General features: G+C 31.0%; 1 protein-coding gene across 1 annotated transcript in view; it reads right to left on the bottom strand.

The window, feature by feature from the left end:
* Nucleotides 1-431: 431 nt before the first annotated feature.
* The window catches only part of LOC119612050, a 31,161-nt gene continuing 11,052 nt past the window's right edge, over nt 432-20,540 (bottom strand). The window contains exon 2 of the mRNA XM_037967760.1: nt 432-502. Within this exon, the coding sequence (XP_037823688.1) occupies nt 459-502 (44 nt within the window). The 3' untranslated portion in view covers nt 432-458. The remainder of the gene's footprint in view (nt 503-20,540) is intronic.

The raw sequence follows: 20,540 nt of genomic DNA, 5'->3' as shown, positions 1-20,540 counted from the left end.
CTAGACTATAGACTAGACTATAGACTAGACTATAGACTAGACTATAGACTAGACTATAGACTAGACTATAGACTAGACTATAGACTAGACTATAGACTAGACTATAGACTAGACTATAGATTAGACTATAGACTAGACTATAGACTAGACTATAGACTACTAGAGACTACTATAGACTAGACTATAGACTAGACTATAGACTAGACTATAGACTAGACTATAGACTAGACTATAGACTAGACTATAGACTAGACTATAGACTAGACTATAGACTAGACTATAGACTTTTATACAACTGTGGCTTAAAAATTGTTGTATGTTTTCGTTGACACCCAGGCGTATGATTAATATTAATCAGAATTTATTAAGAAAATAGTTTAAAATTCAGATTTTTTAAACAATTTCAACAACCGCAAACCTAAAATATTGAGCTTTAATATAATTAATCATTTAAAATATTAAATAATTACCAACAATTTCTGCCAAATGTTGAAAAACTTACCTAAAACGAAAAGAAATTTATAATTGTTAAATAAAAATTGTAATAAAATTTAATTTCAAATAAATTTGAGTAATTTAAATTTTATTTTGTAAATAAAAACAAAAGCATAAATTTGTTAAAAAATATCTAATATCACAGATAAAAAGAAATGCAAGAAAAATGAAACTTTCTCAAAACATAACAAATTTCTAATAAAAGAAAGTGTTCGACTAATGTTTCTGTTTTTCCTTTTTCATTAAATGAAAGTGTAGGTTTCTGAAAATGTACAGTGGGGCAATGAAATAGTGAAATCTATTATAAAATTATTAGAAAACTTTTAAGGAACAAAGAAATTTTAGAAATACAACCTTATTCCAAATAAATTGTTCTTTTTATTGCCGCTGACCACTGTTTAATTTATATACATATATATTTATATACATTTTAAGAATAATATTTTAGTTGTTGTATTTTATTTCATTTTCCTTTCCATTTTTGCTTAGTATGAAATTTCTATTGTGTTCTTCGTGTTGGTGTTTTATTTTTTCCACTCTAATGAGTCTTGATTAATGTCTTCCTCGTCTTCCTTACACCCAGCCACACAAAATGATGACTTAAATTGACCAACTTTTTATTTCATTTTTTCTGTTTTCTATATTCTGTTAAAATAGCAAAACAGGGTGTTTAAAACAGAAATATTGTGTCAACAAAAATTATTATGAAATTGTTAAAATTAATTTAAAATATTTAATAAACTTTGTTTTTGTTAAGTTGATTGTTTAATTAAAAAACCTTGACCGTAATATTTTAACTTTTTTCCAACTATAATTAATTTTAACTTTAAACGAAAATATGTTTATTGTGGCATATAATTACAAAGTTTTTTCACAGAATTTTTATTATTTTTTCAAGTTTAAACAATATAGTATTACCTTATGTTAAATATTACTATAGTTTTTATTAATTTTTACCAGAAGTAAAAGGCATAAAATCGATATTGTTGATAATTGGGTTACAGCGTCATCTCATGCAGTTGGTAAATAAAAATCATCCAAGAACATTTTTAATTTCCCTAAAAATTCTTTAAAAAAATATTTTTTACACTTGACGTATGATTAATATTAAACTATTTTTGGAAGATCAAATGATTCTAAAAGATATATACAATTTTATTTTTTTTAATTTTTTTTGCATTTGTATAGACTAGGTTGTAAACTAGAATATAGACTAATCTATAGACTAGTTTATAGACTAGACTATAGACTAGTTTTATAGACTAGTCTATAGACTAGACTATAGACTAGACTATAGAATAGACTATAGACTAGACTATAGACTAGACTATAGACTAGACTATAGACTAGACTATAGACTAGACTATAGACTAGACTATAGACTAGACTACAGACTAGACTAGACTATAGACTAGAATATAGACTAGACTATAGACTAGACTATAGACTAGACTATAGACCAGACTATAGACTAGACTATAGACTAGACTATAGACTAGACTATAGACTATACTATAGACTAGACTATAGACTATACTATAGACTAGACTATAGACTAGACTATAGACTAGACTATAGACTAGACTATAGACTAGACTATGGACTAGACTATAGACTAGACTATAGACTAGAGTATAGACTAGACTATAGACTAGACTATAGACCAGACTATAGACTAGACTATAGACTAGACTATAGACTAGACTATAGACTAGACTATAGACTAGACTATAGACTAGACTATAGACTAGACTATAGACTAGACTATAGACTAGACTATAGACTAGACTATAGACTAGACTATAGACTAGACTATAGACTAGACTATAGACTAGACTATAGACTAGACTATAGACTAGACTATAGACTAGACTATAGACTAGACTATAGACTAGACTATAGACTAACTAAGACTACTATAGACTAGACTATAGACTAGACTATAGACTAGACTATAGACTAGACTATAGACTAGACTATAGACTAGACTATAGACTAGACTATAGACTAGACTATAGACTAGACTATAGACTAGACTATAGACTAGACTATAGACTAGACTATAGACTAGACTATAGACTAGACTATAGACTAGACTATAGACTAGACTATAGACTAGACTATAGAATAGACTATAGACTAGACTATAGACTAGACTATGACTAGACTATAGACTAGACTATAGACTAGACTATAGACTAGACTATGACTAGACTATAGACTAGACTATAGACTACTATAGACTAGACTATAGACTAGACTATAGACTAGACTATAGACTAGACTATAGACTAGACTATAGACTAGACTATAGACTAGACTATAGACTAGACTATAGACTAGACTATAGACTAGACTATAGACTAGACTATAGACTAGACTATAGACTAGACTATAGACGAGACTATAGACTAGACTATAGACGAGACTATAGACTGGACTATAGACTAGACTATAGACGAGACTATAGACTAGACTATAGACTAGACTATAGACTAGACTATAGACGAGACTATAACTAGACTATAGACTAGACTATAGACTAGACTATAGACTAGACTATAGACTAGACTATAGACTAGACTATAGACTAGACTATGACTAGACTATAGACTAGACTATAGACTAGACTATAGACTAGACTATAGACTAGACTATAGACTAGACTATAGACTAGACTATAGACTAGACTATAGACTAGACTAGACTAGACTATAGACTAGACTATAGACTAGACTATAGACTAGACTATAGACTAGACTAATAGACTACTATAGACTAGACTATAGACTAGACTATAGACTAGACTATAGACTAGACTATAGACTAGACTATAGACTAGACTATAGACTAGACTATAGACTAGACTATAGACTAGACTATAGACTAGACTATAGACTAGACTATAGACTAGACTATAGACTAGACTATAGACTAGACTATAGACTACTATAGACTAGACTATAGACTAGACTATAGACTAGACTATACTAGACTATAGACTAGACTATAGACTAGACTATAGACTAGACTATAGACTAGACTATAGACTAGACTATAGACTAGACTATAGACTAGACTATAGACTAGACTATAGACTAGACTATAGACTAGACTATAGACTAGACTATAGACTAGACTATAGACTAGACTATAGACTAGACTATAGACTAGACTATAGACTAGACTATAGACTAGACTATAGACTAGACTATAGACTAGACTATAGACTAGACTATAGACTAGACTAGAATACAGATTAGACTAGACTAGACAATATACTGGGCTATATACTAGACTATAGACTAGACTATAAACTGGACAATAGACTAGACTGTAGACTAAACTATAAACTAGACTATAGAATATATAGTAGACTATAGACTGGAATATAGACTAGACAATAGATTGGACTATATACTACACTATAGACTAGAGACCAAACTATAGACTAGACTATAGACTAGAATATAGACTAGACTATAGACTAGACTATAGACTAGACTATAGACTAGACTATAGACTAGACTTATAGACTAGACTATAGACTAGACTATAGACTAGACTATAAACTGGACAATAGACTAGACTGTAGACTAAACTATAAACTAGACTATAGAATATATAGTAGACTATAGACCTGGAATATAGACTAGACAATAGATTGGACCTATATACTACACTATAGACTAGAGACCAAACTATAGACTAGACTATAGACTAGACTATAGACTAGACTATAGACTAGACTATAGACTAGACTATAGACTAGACTATAGACTAGACTATAGACTAGACTATAGACTAGACTATAGACTAGACTATAGACTAGACTAATAGACTAGACTATAGACTAGACTATAGACTAGACTATAGACTAGACTATAGACTAGACTATAGACTAGACTATAGAACAGACTATAGACTAGACTATAGACTAGACTAGACTAGACTAGACTATAGACTAGACATAGACTAAACTATAGATTATACTAGAATACAGATTAGACTATAGACTAGACAATATACTGGACTTATACTAGACTATAGACTAGACTATAAACTGGACAATAGACCTAGACTGTAGACTAAACTATGAACTAGACTATAGAATATATAGTAGACTATAGACTGGAATATAGACTAGACAATAGATTGGACTATATACTACACTATAGACTAGAGACCAAACTATAGACTAGACTATAGACTAGAATATAGACTAGACAATAGACCAGACTATATACTACACTATAGACTAGAATATAGATAAGACTATAGACTAGACTATAGACTGGACTATAGACTACACCATAAACTAGACTATAAACTAGACTATAGACAGCTTATAATGTTTGCAGAATTTCACCCCCGATTTCTACAATTGGCAATTTGTTTACAGGATAATTGAATTGAATTATAAGTAGATTAATATTTTTCCCTCAAATGTTTAAGATAAAAACAAAGAAATATGAACAATCTCCCTTACGTATAATTCACTTAATGCCAAAGCCACTGCAATTGGATTTAATATTGAAAAATTCAATAAAATTTTACCTCAAGGAATTTTGTGTAAGTACATATTAGCAAAATTTCAAAGCTTTTAATAAAATCCTCACCCTGTTTTCCAACCTCATGTTTATTGTAATCAAACACCAACATCTCTGGTAAATAATTTATATTTAGTTTTGCCTTTTTTCTTTTGCCAACTTTTCTTTCCTTTCTTACTCATCTATGTTAGGGAGTTTTTTGCACAATCTATACTTGTTTTTGGTTTTTGTTTTTTGTTTAATGTCTAGTTGAAAACTATTTGCAGCAAAAAAGTATGTTTTAGTGTTACGGTTTTAGTTTTCCTTTTCCCATTTTATTACAATTCTTTAACTTTTCGTAGAAGTTTTCGAACGTTATTAAATATGCATTAATTCTTCAAATAGTCAATGATCAAATGTCTGGATTTATTGCTTATCAAAAGCCCCCAGCCACCCAAAAACAAAACACTTAAGTTTGGTAAGAAATATTCAAACAAACAAGTTTGCTACACTATACTTCAATGTAGTGTATTACCATACATACAGTTTTAATTGCCAAGAATTTTTTCCCTACTTATTAGTGTTGGTTTGTCTGTATGTAAGTGTGTGTAGCCGTTAGTTTTGTAGGAAACTATTACTCATTGTTTGTAGTTATAAACTCTCTCTCTCTCTTACTTTCATTTCATCAACCCGTACATTTAAGTTGAGTGAAATTTGATGTTCATATTTATGTTTGTTACAGTTTTGTGTATGTATGTGTGTGTTCGTTTAAGGCTAACGTCAGACATGGAAAATTCATACTTTAGTCCTTTTGATATCGAAATATACCGCAGTATCCCACGACATATTCGGTATTTTTATATAGTCTAGTCAATAGTCTAGTCTATAGTCTATTCAATAGTCTAATCTATAGTCTAGTCTATAGTCTAGTTATAGTCTAGTCTATAGTCTAGTCTATAGTCTAGTCTATAGTCTAGTCTATAGTCTAGTCTATAGTCTAGTCTATAGTCTAGTCTATAGTCTAGTCTATAGTCTAGTCTATAGTCTAGTCTATAGTCTAGACTATAGACTAGACTATAGTCTATAGTCTAGTCTATAGTCTAGACTATAGACTAGACTATAGTCTATAGTCTAGTCTATAGTCTAGTCTATACTCTAGTCTATACTCTAGTCTATACTCTAGTCTATACTCTAGTCTATACTCCAGTCTATACTCTAGTCTATACTCTAGTCTATACTCTAGTCTATACTCTAGTCTATAGTCAAGTCTATAGTCTAGTCGATCAAGCTTTGTCCGTCTGTCCGTCTGTCCGTCCGTCCGTCTGTCCGTCCGTCCGTCCGTCTGTGTGTCCATGTAAATCTTGTGCCACGTTATTTAGTACTATTTAAAATTTGTATTTTCCATGTCTGGCTCACGTAATAAAAGTTGTGTAAATGTTGGTGACAGTTAAGAGCAGATGCAAATATTTGTTCAAACACTTAACACGGAAAAATTAAGCAACAATAACAATAACTTTATATTTTTAACAGAAAGAGAAGATTTTAAAAGCAAAACTTAATAAAAGGAAATTAAGTAACAACAAAAAAAAATTAAGCATAAAATACATACATAGCATGAACAAATATTAAGAATATTAGGATTTAAAATTAAATCCTTTTATGAAAATTTTAAAAGATTGAAAATCTCCTCCAATTTTAGCCCCAAACTTAAAACAGGTGTTGGTTTTCTAAAAAAAAAAAGACTATAAATCATGTTATTTTCCTTTATATTGTAGTAAATGTGATTAATAGTCAAGAACTATTTAAAACACATTTGAAACCTTTTTTCTGTTATTTACTTAAATCAATTTCTTTTAAAGTTTTTTTTTTTCTAACAACATTTCTATTCACACAAAAAACTAGAGTTTTCTACTTCATTTCTTATCTTAAGCGGCTCTGTAACCACTGTCAGAAATGATTTATAAATACAGTTTTTTTATTTGCAATGTTGTTCTGTATATTTGGCAAGGTTTATTTGAAATTTAAAATTTAATAGCCTGAAAAAGTAATAGGGCATTCAGAGTTTTGTTGAGTGTATTACAAATTTAATTTAATTTTATAAATTTCATTTACAATTACTTGTTACAAAATTTTTAAAAATATCTTTAAAGTTTCGGCAATTATGGCCAATATTAACCAATAAACTCGCAATTAATATTACTCATACGCCTTAGGTGTGTAAAATATTAAAGCGAAAAATCTACTTTCATTTGATACTTTATTAAAATTGTTCTAAACTAAATGAAAGCTGCAATATTTAGTGTATTACTTTGCTTATTCAAAGTTTATTCCTTTAAATTTCAATAAATACAAAATTTTATTAAAATTGAAAATGAAAAATAAACTATTTTATATACTTAGTCATGAAATAGTTCCCAGATTGTAGAACATTTGCAAATACAAATCTTATGAAATTGTATAACATTTGTATGTATTTGACAATTTAATCAAATGTTAAACAAATTCTTGAATTGTAAAGAAATAGTAAAATCTCATCTTAAGTTGAAAGGAAAATCAAAACAAAACTTGTTACTTCAAAAAACAGAGACTAGTGATGCAAAACGACTTACAAACAATATGAAAAATAGAAATGTTATTGCTTACACATCTACATACATATTTACATATGTACATACACATGTGCATATGGATATTCAGTTAGTCATAAGAAAATTGTATACTTTTGAAAATATTTTACTCTTTACTTTTACTTTTAGCTATAATTTTCCAACAAATATTGGTTTGAAAGATATGAAAACCTAACATTTCATCCATTCAAACCGCAAACACCTTTTGTGAGAAAGCATGTTCGTATGAGGCTTGTGTCATAACCTCAGGGATCGTAAAGCACAAAATAGCATTTTAAAATCATATAAATCTACCGACTTACTACAACTTCTTCACACATACATACATATTATCTATAAATATAAACAAATATATGTTTTAACTCATAAATCAAAAGAATTTGTATTTCAATAGAATTGTTTTATTTTTTTCGGTATTTCATTTTGTACTTCCTCTCTTTTTTCAACTTGAGCGAAAATATTTTTGTGTCTAAATGTGTCAGGTGATAAAACAGCTACAAGGCTTGCTGTTGCTGTCGTTATGGTGTTTCTTAACTCCTTCCAGTAGTTTTTTAAAATAAATTTTGATTTATGGAAAAATAATTAAGCTAAAGAGAGGGTTATAGAAAATGGCTGTAAATCATGAGTTAGTGTTTTGTTTTTTCGTATCTTTGGGAAAGAGAAAAAATTATGTCATATTAGCTAAGCAGGGCCTCAAATAAAGACAGATTGAGAATAATAGCTAAAGGGCTTCTTTTCATGTCAAATAAATTTCAGTGATGACAAAAAGGAATAAAAAAGCTTTGAATATTCTAATTGAAAAGTTTTTCTTTATTTTAAATATAGATAGAAGCAACTAAAACTGAACTAGAACTGAACTAAAACTGAAATAAAACTGAACTAGAACTGAACTAGAGCTGAACTAGAACTGAACTAGAGCTAAACTAGAACTGAACTAGAACTGAACTAGAACTGAACTAGAACTGAACTAGAACTGAACTAGAAATGAACTAGAACTGAACTAGAACTGAACTAGAACTGAACTAGAACTGAACTAGAACTGAACTAGAACTGAACTAGAACTGAACTAGAACTGAACTAGAACTGAACTAGAACTGAACTAGAACTGAACTAGAACTGAACTAGAACTGAACTAGAACTGAACTAGAACTGAACTAGAACTGAACTAGAACTGAACTAGAACTGAACTAGAACTGAACTAGAACTGAACTAGAACTGAACTAGAACTGAACTAGAACTGAACTAGAACTGAACTAGACTGAACTAGAACTGAACTAGAACTGAACTAGAACTGAACTAGAACTGAACTAGAACTGAACTAGAACTGAACTAGAACTGAACTAGAACTGAACTAGAACTGAACTAGAACTGAACTAGAACTGAACTAGAACTGAACTAGAACTGAACTAGAACTGAACTAGAACTGAACTAGAACTGAACTAGAACTGAACTAGAACTGAACTAGAACTGAACTAGAACTGAACTAGAACTGAACTAGAACTGAACTAGAACTGAACTAGAACTGAACTAGAACTGAACTAGAACTGAACTAGAACTGAACTAGAACTGAACTAGAACTGAACTAGAACTGAACTAGAACTGAACTAGAACTGAACTAGAACTGAACTAGAACTGAACTAGAACTGAACTAGAACTGAACTAGAACTGAACTAGAACTGAACTAGAAACTGAACTAGAACTGAACTAGAACTGAACTAGAACTGACTAGAACTGAACTAGAACTGAACTAGAACTGAACTAGAACTGAACTAGAACTGAACTAGAACTGAACTAGAACTGAACTAGAACTGAACTAGAACTGCACTAGAACTGAACTAGAACTGAACTAGAACTGAACTAGAACTGAACTAGAACTGAACTAGAACTGAACTAGAACTGAACTCGAACTGAACTCGAACTGAACTAGAACTAACTAGAACTGAACTAGAACTGAACTAGAACTGAACTAGAACTGAACTAGAACTGAACTAGAACTGAACTAGAACTGAACTAGAACTGAACTAGAACTGAACTAGAACTGAACTAGAACTGAACTAGAACTGAACTAGAACTGAACTAGAACTGAACTAGAACTGAACTAGAACTGCACTAGAACTGAACTAGAACTGAACTAGAACTGAACTAGAACTGAACTAGAACTGAACTAGAACTGAACTAGAACTGAACTAGAACTGAACTAGAACTGAACTAGAACTGCACTAGAACTGAACTAGAACTGAACTAGAACTGAACTAGAACTGAACTAGAACTGAACTAGAACTGAACTAGAACTGAACTCGAACTGAACTCGAACTGAACTAGAACTAGAACTAGAACTGAACTAGAACTGAACTAGAACTGAACTAGAACTGAACTAAACTGAACTAGAACTGAACTAGAACTGAACTAGAACTGAACTAGAACTGAACTAGAACTGAACTAGAACTGAACTAGAACTGAACTAGAACTGAACTAGAACTGAACTAGAACTGAACTAGAACTGACTAGAACTGAACTAGAACTGAACTAGAACTGAACTAGAACTGAACTAGAACTGAACTAGAACTGAACTAGAACTGAACTAGAACTGAACTAGAACTGAACTAGAACTGAACTAGAACTGAACTAGAACTGAACTAGAACTGAACTAGAACTGAACTAGAACTGAACTAGAACTGAACTAGAACTGAACTAGAACTGAACTAGAACTGAACTAGACTGAACTAGAACTGAACTAGAACTGAACTAGAACTGAACTAGAACTGAACTAGAACTGAACTAGAACTGAACTAGAACTGAACTAGAACTGAACTAGAACTGAACTAGAACTGAACTAGAACTGAACTAGAACTGAACTAGAACTGAACTAGAACTGAACTAGAACTGAACTAGAACTGAACTAGAACTGAACTAGAACTGAACTAGACTGAACTAGAACTGAACTAGAACTGAACTAGAACTGAACTAGAACTGAACTAGAACTGAACTAGAACTGAACTAGAACTGAACTAGAACTGAACTAGAACTGAACTAGAACTGAACTAGAACTGAACTAGAACTGAACTAGAACTGAACTAGAACTGAACTAGAACTGAACTAGAACTGAACTAGAACTGAACTAGAACTGAACTAGAACTGAACTAGAACTGAACTAGAACTGAACTAGAACTGAACTAGAACTGAACTAGAACTGAACTAGAATGAACTAGAACTGAACTAGAACTGAACTAGAACTGAACTAGAACTGAACTAGAACTGAACTAGAACTGAACTAGAACTGAACTAGAACTGAACTAGAACTGAACTGACTAGAACTGAACTAGAACTGAACTAGAACTGAACTAGAACTGAACTAGAACTGAACTAGAACTGAACTAGAACTGACTAGAACTGAACTAGAACTGAACTAGAACTGAACTAGAACTGAACTAGAACTGAACTAGAACTGAACTAGAACTGAACTAGAACTGAACTGAACTGAACTAGAACTGAACTAGAACTGAACTAGAACTGAACTAGAACTGAACTAGAACTGAACTAGAACTGAACTAGAACTGAACTAGAACTGAACTAGAACTGAACTAGAACTGAACTAGAACTGAACTAGAACTGAACTAGAACTGAACTAGAACTGAACTAGAACTGAACTAGAACTGAACTAGAACTGAACTAGAACTGAACTAGAACTGAACTAGAACTGAACTAGAACTGAACTAGAACTGAACTAGAACTGAACTAGAACTGAACTAGAACGAACTAGAACTGAACTAGAACTGAACTAGAACTGAACTAGAACTGAACTGAACTAGAACTGACTAGAACTGAACTAGAACTGAACTAGAACTGACTAGAACTGAACTAGAACTGAACTAGAACTGAACTAGAACTGAACTAGAACTGAACTAGAACTGAACTAGAACTGAACTAGAACTGAACTAGAACTGAACTCGAACTGAACTGAACTGAACTAGAAGAACTAGAACTGAACTAGAACTGAACTAGAACTGAACTAGAACTGAACTAGAACTGAACTAGAACTGAACTAGAACTGAACTAGAACTGAACTAGAACTGCTGAACTAGAACTGAACTAGAACTGAACTAGAACTGAACTAGAACTGAACTAGAACTGAACTAGAACTGAACTAGAACTGAACTAGAACTGAACTAGACTGAACTAGAACTGAACTAGAACTGAACTAGAACTGAACTAGAACTGAACTAGAACTGAACTAGAACTGAACTAGAACTGAACTAGAAACTGCTGAAACTAGACTGAACTAGAACTGAACTAGAATGAACTAAACTGAACTAGAACTGAACTAGAAACTGAACTAGAACTGAACTAGAACTGAACTAGAACTGAACTAGAACTGAACTAGAACTGAACTAGAACTGAACTAGAACTGAACTAGAACTGAACTAGAACTGAACTAGAACTGAACTAGAACTGAACTAGAACTGAACTAGAACTGAACTAGAACTGAACTAGAACTGAACTAGAACTGAACTAGACTGAACTAGAAACTGAACTAGAACTGAACTAGAACTGAACTAGAAACTGAACTAGAACTGAACTAGAACTGAACTAGAACTGCTGAACTAGAACTGAACTAGAACTGAACTAGAACTGAACTAGAACTGAACTAGAACTGAACTAGAACTGAACTAGAACTGAACTAGAACTGAACTAGAACTGAACTAGAACTGAACTAGAGAACTGAACTAGAACTGAACTAGACTGAACTAGAACTGAACTAGAACTGAACTAGAACTGAACTAGAACTGAACTAGAACTGAACTAGAACTGAACTAGAACTGAACTAGAACTGAACTAGAACTGAACTAGAACTGAACTAGAACTGAACTAGAACTGAACTAGAACTGAACTAGAACTGAACTAGAACTGAACTAGAACTGAACTAGAACTGAACTAGAACTAGAACTGAACTAGAACTGAACTAGAACTGAACTAGAACTGAACTAGAACTGAACTAGAACTGAGCTAGAACTGAACTAGAACTGAACTGAACTGAACTAGAACTGAAACTAGAACTGAACTAGAACTGAACTATAACTGAACTAGAACTGAACTAGAACTGAACTAGAACTGAACTAGAACTGAACTAGAACTGAACTAGAACTGAACTAGAACTGAACTAGAACTGAACCATATTTCAGTAGAGAAAAGTTGCTTCTGTCAGAAGTAATAAATTAAAATATTCATAAATTGGGTGTACTTATTGTTCCTCATGTTTTACATTTTCATATTAATGGTATTTGATTTAGTTGAAATAGGGTTCACGTATTTGGCAATAAAAATATTGACGATAATTTGTCTATAAGTCATTTGCAAAACAATATTTTTTGATATATAAATCCCTGTATTTGTAGAATCCCTTCCCCATAAATAAAAAACTGACAGTTCGGGGTGGTTTTAAAAGAAAATGTCTTTATTTGAGCGTATTTCGGCACTATGTGTTTATTTATTAATTTGCGCATATTAATCAAATATTGGAGCTACAAATGAACTGAGATGAAAAAATAACTTGTTCACTTTTTCATATAGTAGCAGTATTTATTTTGGTTAAAATATTTATTTTATCTTGAACCAAGTACATAAATAGCTCTTAAACAATCTTTATGATATGTTTTTTTTTTTTTTTTGTTTTTCTTTACATTTTTTTACAGAAAATTATGGTAATTTTCTTATTTTACAAGTGGACCAGTTTTTTTGCAACATAAAATATATAAGCATTATAAGCACCATAACTTATTGTCTTTTATACTGATAATCCATTCACGGAAATCTGTCCATGCACTGTGTTTACAATTACAAATTAGTATTTTTGTTAGGCTCGCTAGAAAGAAAACAAATAATTTGTTTTTCTCTTGCTGGTGGTTTGAGAATAAATTGCTTTATTTTCACTTGTAAAGACCGACAAATCAGTCAATCAGTCGTTACCGCACAACACAATACAGCACTATCAGGACAAGCCAGTCACTCAGTCAGGGCATCAGCCACATGCCACCACATTTACCACCATAGAAAATTCTTTAACTGATGGAATGTTAAGAAATGTTAAACATGACTAGGCCCATGGCAATTATGATGAATATTTGTACTCATCGTTAACGTACAAATAATTGTAAGAGAATGGAATTTAATACGAAAAATAAATTCTAGTTAGAATTACGTGGGTTTGGTGTCTTTCTATCTCCAACTGGTTTGTGGGTATATGAGAGCTCAATTATTCTGCTTTAATAAATTGTAATGGAGGTAGTTATTATTATATATTTTATTTCCTGGTTTTCCTTTGCTACTCCTTTTGTTTAATAATTTTGCGATGATTTATATTTCCCGTTGGTTTCTGCTCTATTTAACGATTTAGCCAAAGATAGAATTTAGGATTTTTGTGGTATAATTTTTTTTTTTTTTGCCTAATACTTTATGGTTTAAATAATGAAATAATTTAATTTTTGTTAAATTAAACTAGAAATTTGAAGAGGAATTTAATGAAACAAGGATAATTTAATAGACAATGGCTTTGAATAATTTTATAACAATGACACTTTGTATTGAATTAAATTAAAAGAAATTTAATTTTAAAGAGTTGGTGTTTCTTAGGTTCTAGTTCAGTTCTAGTTCAGTTCTAGTTCAGTTCTAGTTCAGTTCTAGTTCAGTTCTAGTTCAGTTCTAGTTCAGTTCTAGTTCAGTTCTAGTTCAGTTCTAGTTCAGTTCTAGTTCAGTTCTAGTTCAGTTCTAGTTCAGTTCTAGTTCAGTTCTAGTTCAGTTCTAGTTCAGTTCTAGTTCAGTTCTAGTTCAGTTCTAGTTCAGTTCTAGTTCAGTTCTAGTTCAGTTTCTTTCAGTTCAGTTCTAGTTCAGTTCTAGTTCAGTTCTAGTTCAGTTCTAGTTCAGTTCTAGTTCAGTTCTAGTTCAGTTCTAGTTCAGTTCTAGTTCAGTTTCTAGTTCAGTTCTAGTTCAGTTCTAGTTCAGTTCTAGTTCAGTTCTAGTTCAGTTCTAGTTCAGTTCTAGTTCAGTTCTAGTTCAGTTCTAGTTCAGTTCTAGTTCAGTTCTAGTTCAGTTCTAGTTCAGTTCTAGTTCAGTTCTAGTTCAGTTCTAGTTCAGTTCTAGTTCAGTTCTAGTTCAGTTTAGTTCAGTTCTAGTTCAGTTCTAGTTCAGTTCTAGTTCAGTTCTAGTTCAGTTCTAGTTCAGTTCTAGTTCAGTTCTAGTTCAGTTCTAGTTCAGTTCTAGTTCAGTTCTAGTTCAGTTCTAGTTCAGTTCTAGTTCAGTTCTAGTTCAGTTCTAGTTCAGTTCTAGTTCAGTTCTAGTTCAGTTCTAGTTCAGTTCTAGTTCAGTTCTAGTTCAGTTCTAGTTCAGTTCTAGTTCAGTTCTAGTTCAGTTCTAGTTCAGTTCTAGTTCAGTTCTAGTTCAGTTCTAGTTCAGTTCTAGTTCAGTTCTAGTTCAGTTCTAGTTCAGTTTAGTTCAGTTCTAGTTCAGTTCTAGTTCAGTTCTAGTTCAGTTCTAGTTCAGTTCTAGTTCAGTTCTAGTTCAGTTCTAGTTCAGTTCTAGTTCAGTTCTAGTTCAGTTCTAGTTCAGTTCTAGTTCAGTTCTAGTTCAGTTCTAGTTCAGTTCTAGTTCATTCTAGTTCAGTTCTAGTTCAGTTCTAGTTCAGTTCTAGTTCAGTTCTAGTTCAGTTCTAGTTCAGTTCTAGTTCAGTTCTAGTTCAGTTCTAGTTCAGTTCTAGTTCAGTTCTAGTTCAGTTCTAGTTCAGTTCTAGTTCAGTTCTAGTTCAGTTCTAGTTCAGTTCTAGTTCAGTTCTAGTTCAGTTCTAGTTCAGTCTAGTTCAGTTCTAGTCAGTTCTAGTTCAGTTCTAGTTCAGTTCTAGTAGTTCTAGTTCAGTTCTAGTTCAGTTCTAGTTCAGTTCTAGTTCAGTTCTAGTTCAGTTCTAGTTCAGTTCTAGTTCAGTTCTAGTTCAGTTCTAGTTCAGTTCTAGTTCAGTTCTTGTTCAGTTCTAGTTCAGTTTAGTTCTGACAGAAGCGCAACTATTCTATAGAAAATACAATTATTTCTGACAGACTCATAATTCTAAAATTTGCAGCTCCTCAACAAATTTAAAGTCATTTCTTTCGAAATTTTTTTTTAAGAAATTAAAGGTAAAAAAATTTGTACATTATTAATATTTCCATTCATATAAAAGTATTTTTTTCATAAAGTTCAACTATTTTACAAAATACAAACAAAAACCGAAAACAACAAAAGTGAAAATACCAACATTCATTTCCTTACATATGAGTGCAAAAATACGAGTGTATATTTAAAATATTTCTTTTATTTCCCCTGTGTGTAAATGTTTAATCACAATGTGGTATTATATACATATACAGAAGAAAACGTGTATAAAATATACGTCTTGTTAGTATCTGCATACTGGGAAAAATACTTCTCTACCATACGCTTGATAGGATTTCTTCTTGTTCTTTGGATGGTTGGCTGGTAACGACATATACGACAAAGTAGCATCAGCATATGATGAGAGGAAATAAAGGAAAAGTCCTTGTTTTGGTTGTAAATATGTATAAATACGAACATGTTTAAGTGTATGTTTAAATATTTGTAAGAAATGGAAGGAAAAAAGTAAAAATTCTTCCAATAAAATAACTCTTTTGTGGTTGCCTGTTTCAGATCTCACTTTCTATACACAAATAGTTTTTTTTTTTTTTATACGTTAGAAATGTTGAGGGCAACACAGAGTATTTAAATAATACATAACATACATATGTATATAATTTCCATATCCTACAGGCGTTGGAACTATCTTCGTGATTAAGAACAGAATTAAAGCATGACTGCAACAGAACTATGTAGAACAGAACTAGAAACAGAACTAGAACAGAAATAGAACAGAACTAGAACATAGCAAGAACTAGAACAGAACCAGAACAGAACTAGAACAGAACTAGAACAGAACTAGAAGAACAGAACTAGAACAGAACTAGAACAGAACTAGAACAGAACTAGAACAGAACTAGAACAGAACTAGAACAGAACTAGAACAGAACTAGAACAGAACTAGAACAGAACTAGAACAGAACTAGAACAGAACTAGAACAGAACTAGAACAGAACTAGAACAGAACTAGAACAGAACTAGAACAGAACTAGAACAGAACTAGACCAGAACTAGAACAGAACTAGAACAGAACTAGAACAGAACTAGAACTAGAACAGAACTAGAACAGAACTAGAACAGAACTAGAACAGAACTAGAACAGAACTAGAACAGAACTAGAACAGAACTAGAACAGAACTAGAACAGAACTAGAACAGAACTAGAACAGAACTAGAACAGAACTAGAACAGAACTAGAACAGAACTAGAACAGAACTAGAACAGAACTAGAACAGAACTAGAACAGAACTAGAACAGAACTAGAACAGAACTAGAACAGAACTAGCACAGAACTAGAACAGAACTAGAACAGAACTAGAACAGAACTAGAACAGAACTAGAACAGAACTAGAACAGAACTAGAACAGAACTAGAACAGAACTAGGACAGAACTAGAACAGAACTAGAACAGAACTAGAACAGAACTAGAACAGAACTAGAACAGAACTAGAACAGAACTAGAACAGAACTAGAACAGAACTAGAACACAACAGAACAGAACAGAACAGAACTAGAACAGATCCGATTTTTCACAAAAATTAAAATTTTAAATAAAAATCCGATTTTTCATAAATTTTTTTATAATTTTCATTAAAAATTAGATTTTTTACTAAAAAATCAAATGTTCACTAAAAAATCAAATTTTATACCAAAATTTTAATTTTCATTAAAATCAACAACACTTAACATCTCATTTTCCAATAGACAAGCAATTTTTCAATAAAAATTAAATTTTTTTTATTTGCTACCTTTAAAACTACCGGAAACTAACCCAACAACAAAGGTTTTAAATTCTTGATATTTTTTTTTTTTCAAATTAACTTCTAGTTCTTGTTAATATTAAAAATAAAAAATTTCTCAAAAGTGTAATTTAAACCTCTAACCCCTAATTTCATTTGAGAAACCTTTGAGTTTATTGTGCTTGCTGGGTTACTAGGGTAAGTTTGTATGTTAATGCGGTTTTTTGGTGGTAGTAAAACGTAAATGAATTTAATGAAGCATAAATTTCTTGAGTGTTTCTCAATTATTTTTACATTTTTTAACTTAAAGCAAAAACATCACATACTCATACTTTCATCTTCATACTTAGTTTCCTGCTTATACGTTTAAAATACACTCCAGCAAAAGGAGAGAGAAAGAGAACAAGTAGAAAAATTGTATGTAAAAGAAGTCCAATGTAAAATAACGCAAATTAAATGAAAACCAAACCTAAATGACCATAATAATTTAAAAAATTGGTTTAAGTACTTCTCTATTTATAACGATATATTAAATACTTACACACAAACAATACAATTTATGTGAATACCAACCAGTATGTTGTTTGTATTTAAATATATTTATGCAGATGTATGTATCTTTTGGAGAAAGAAGAAAACGGTTACATCTCAATAAGCACAAATTTAATATATAGAGAGAAACAGAATATGTATAAGGTTATGGTGTTTGTGATATTTCTAATGGATTGACAACAAACACAAGGCTATAAGATTGAAAACAGATTGCATTTAGTAACAATCTTAATTCTCCAAGGCTCCTCAAGCCTGAACCCACTAGACCTGACAAACACAAAATCAAATGTTTGAAAGAGAAGTTTATTTATATTTAATATTTTAGCTGCCTAAAAGTATGCTACTTTTTATTGTATACAATTTTCTGCCTAGTAGCAAAATGTCGTATAAATTCCTGGAATATTCTCGAAAAATTTCAAATATTTTTTAATTTTCTAAATCAATTCCCCAAGATTTTTCAAACTTTAAGAGAGGGTTGAGTTCCACATTTATCCCCAGTTTGGGATTGAATTTTAGTAAAAAATATTTGAAAAATTATTTTTTACTTGGTTAAGAAATATTATACACTAATCATTCTTGAATATAAACTAAATTTCAACTTTTGAAAAATGTTTTATTCCCAAACCATTTTAATTTTTGAGAAAGCATTATGCGTAAATTGCTAAAAATAAATTCAGTTTTTTTTTAAATTTCTTATCCAAAATAATTTGTGCTTAAAGTTTGCTGTAACTTTAACCCTAATACATTATCAGACACAATTAAGACTTATAATAAAACCCATAAATATTTTGGTTTCTTATCACATGTTAATTTACAAAACAACTGCGGCTTATTTTTTTGGCAGATTTCACCATAAACTATAAAACTTTTTTGCAGAGATGTTTAAGTAAAAGATAAAATTAACAAAGATATTTTGTCACTTAATAAACAACATGGTCTCTCTGTCTTATAAAAACTTTTTCGAATTGTTTGGCAATTAAAATAACGTTTAAGTAATATATTAGGGAGGTTATTGGAGTGCAATAGCTACAAAGATTTTTCACAACCTAAAAGTATGCTACTTTTTGGTATATACAGTTTGCCAATGTAAGATAAACTCCTGAAATATTCTCGAAAAAGTATTAACTACATTTAATTAACTAAGTTTTTTCTAACAAATATTTAAAAAATAATTTTATAGAAATATATGTTATAACTTTTAAATTGACTTCTTTATTATTAACTATTTTCCATCATGTATAGCTATTTCAAAACTTATGTTTTTGTTAAGTATTGTCTCTAACTTTTAAATAACTATTTTTCTAAAGTCAAGACATCATCAACTTCCCACCTTAGTTATACACAAAACTGATTTTTACAAAACAATTATGTATATAAATAATACTTTTAACTTTCAAGGTCATTTTAGAAATTTGAATAATAGTGCTGTTTAACTTATTTTCCCCCATCAGAACAAATAAAGTTTTTCGATTTTTTCAGTTAAATGATAAACTGTTGAAAACAAAGTTTTGTTTACGATTGCTGAATCTTCTTCTAAGCGGTATTTTAATCATTATCTAAGTATTTACTTTAGTTACCTATGGGCGGTATTATATCGTAAGGTAAAATGTAAAGGTGGTAAAGAAATGTTGTATAAAGATCAAGAAAAAAGACTCTTGACTGAAATCTAGTCACTAGTCTAGTCTAGTCTATAGTCTAGTCTATAGTCTAGTCTATAGTCTAGTCTATAGTCTAGTCTATAGTCTAGTCTATAGTCTAGTCTATAGTCTAGTCTATAGTCTAGTCTATAGTCTAGTCTATAGTCTAGTCTATAGTCTAGTCTATAGTCTAGTCTATAGTCTAGTCTATAGTCTAGTCTATAGTCTAGTCTATAGTCTAGTCTATAGTCTAGTCTATAGTCTAGTCTATAGTCTAGTCTATAGTCTAGTCTATAGTCTAGTCTATAGTCTAGTCTATAGTCTAGTCTATAGTCTAGTCTATAGTCTAGTCTCTAGTCTAGTCATAGTCTAGTCTATAGTCTAGTCTATAGTCTAGTCTATAGTCTAGTCTATAGTCTAGTCTATAGTCTAGTCTATAGTCTAGTCTATAGTCTAGTCTATAGTCTAGTCTATAGTCTAGTCTATAGTCTAGTCTATAGTCTAGTCTATAGTCTAGTCTATAGTCTAGTCTATAGTCTAGTCTATAGTCTAGTCTATAGTCTAGTCTATAGTCTAGTCTATAGTCTAGTCTATAGTCTAGTCTATAGTCTAGTCTATAGTCTAGTCTATAGTCTAGTCTATAGTCTAGTCTATAGTCTAGTCTATAGTCTAGTCTATAGTCTAGTCTATAGTCTAGTCTATAGTCTAGTCTATAGTCTAGTCTATAGTCTAGTCTATAGTCTAGTCTATAGTCTAGTCTATAGTCTAGTCTATAGTCTAGTCTATAGTC

This window comes from Lucilia sericata, unplaced genomic scaffold, assembly GCF_015586225.1.
Source record: "Lucilia sericata isolate MDLA Ls3-8-SP2 unplaced genomic scaffold, ASM1558622v1 Contig001587F_arrow, whole genome shotgun sequence".
NCBI lineage: Eukaryota > Metazoa > Arthropoda > Insecta > Diptera > Calliphoridae > Lucilia > Lucilia sericata.
The sequence above is the reverse complement of the archived record's forward strand: the minus strand, read 5'-3'. Positions and strand labels throughout refer to the sequence as shown.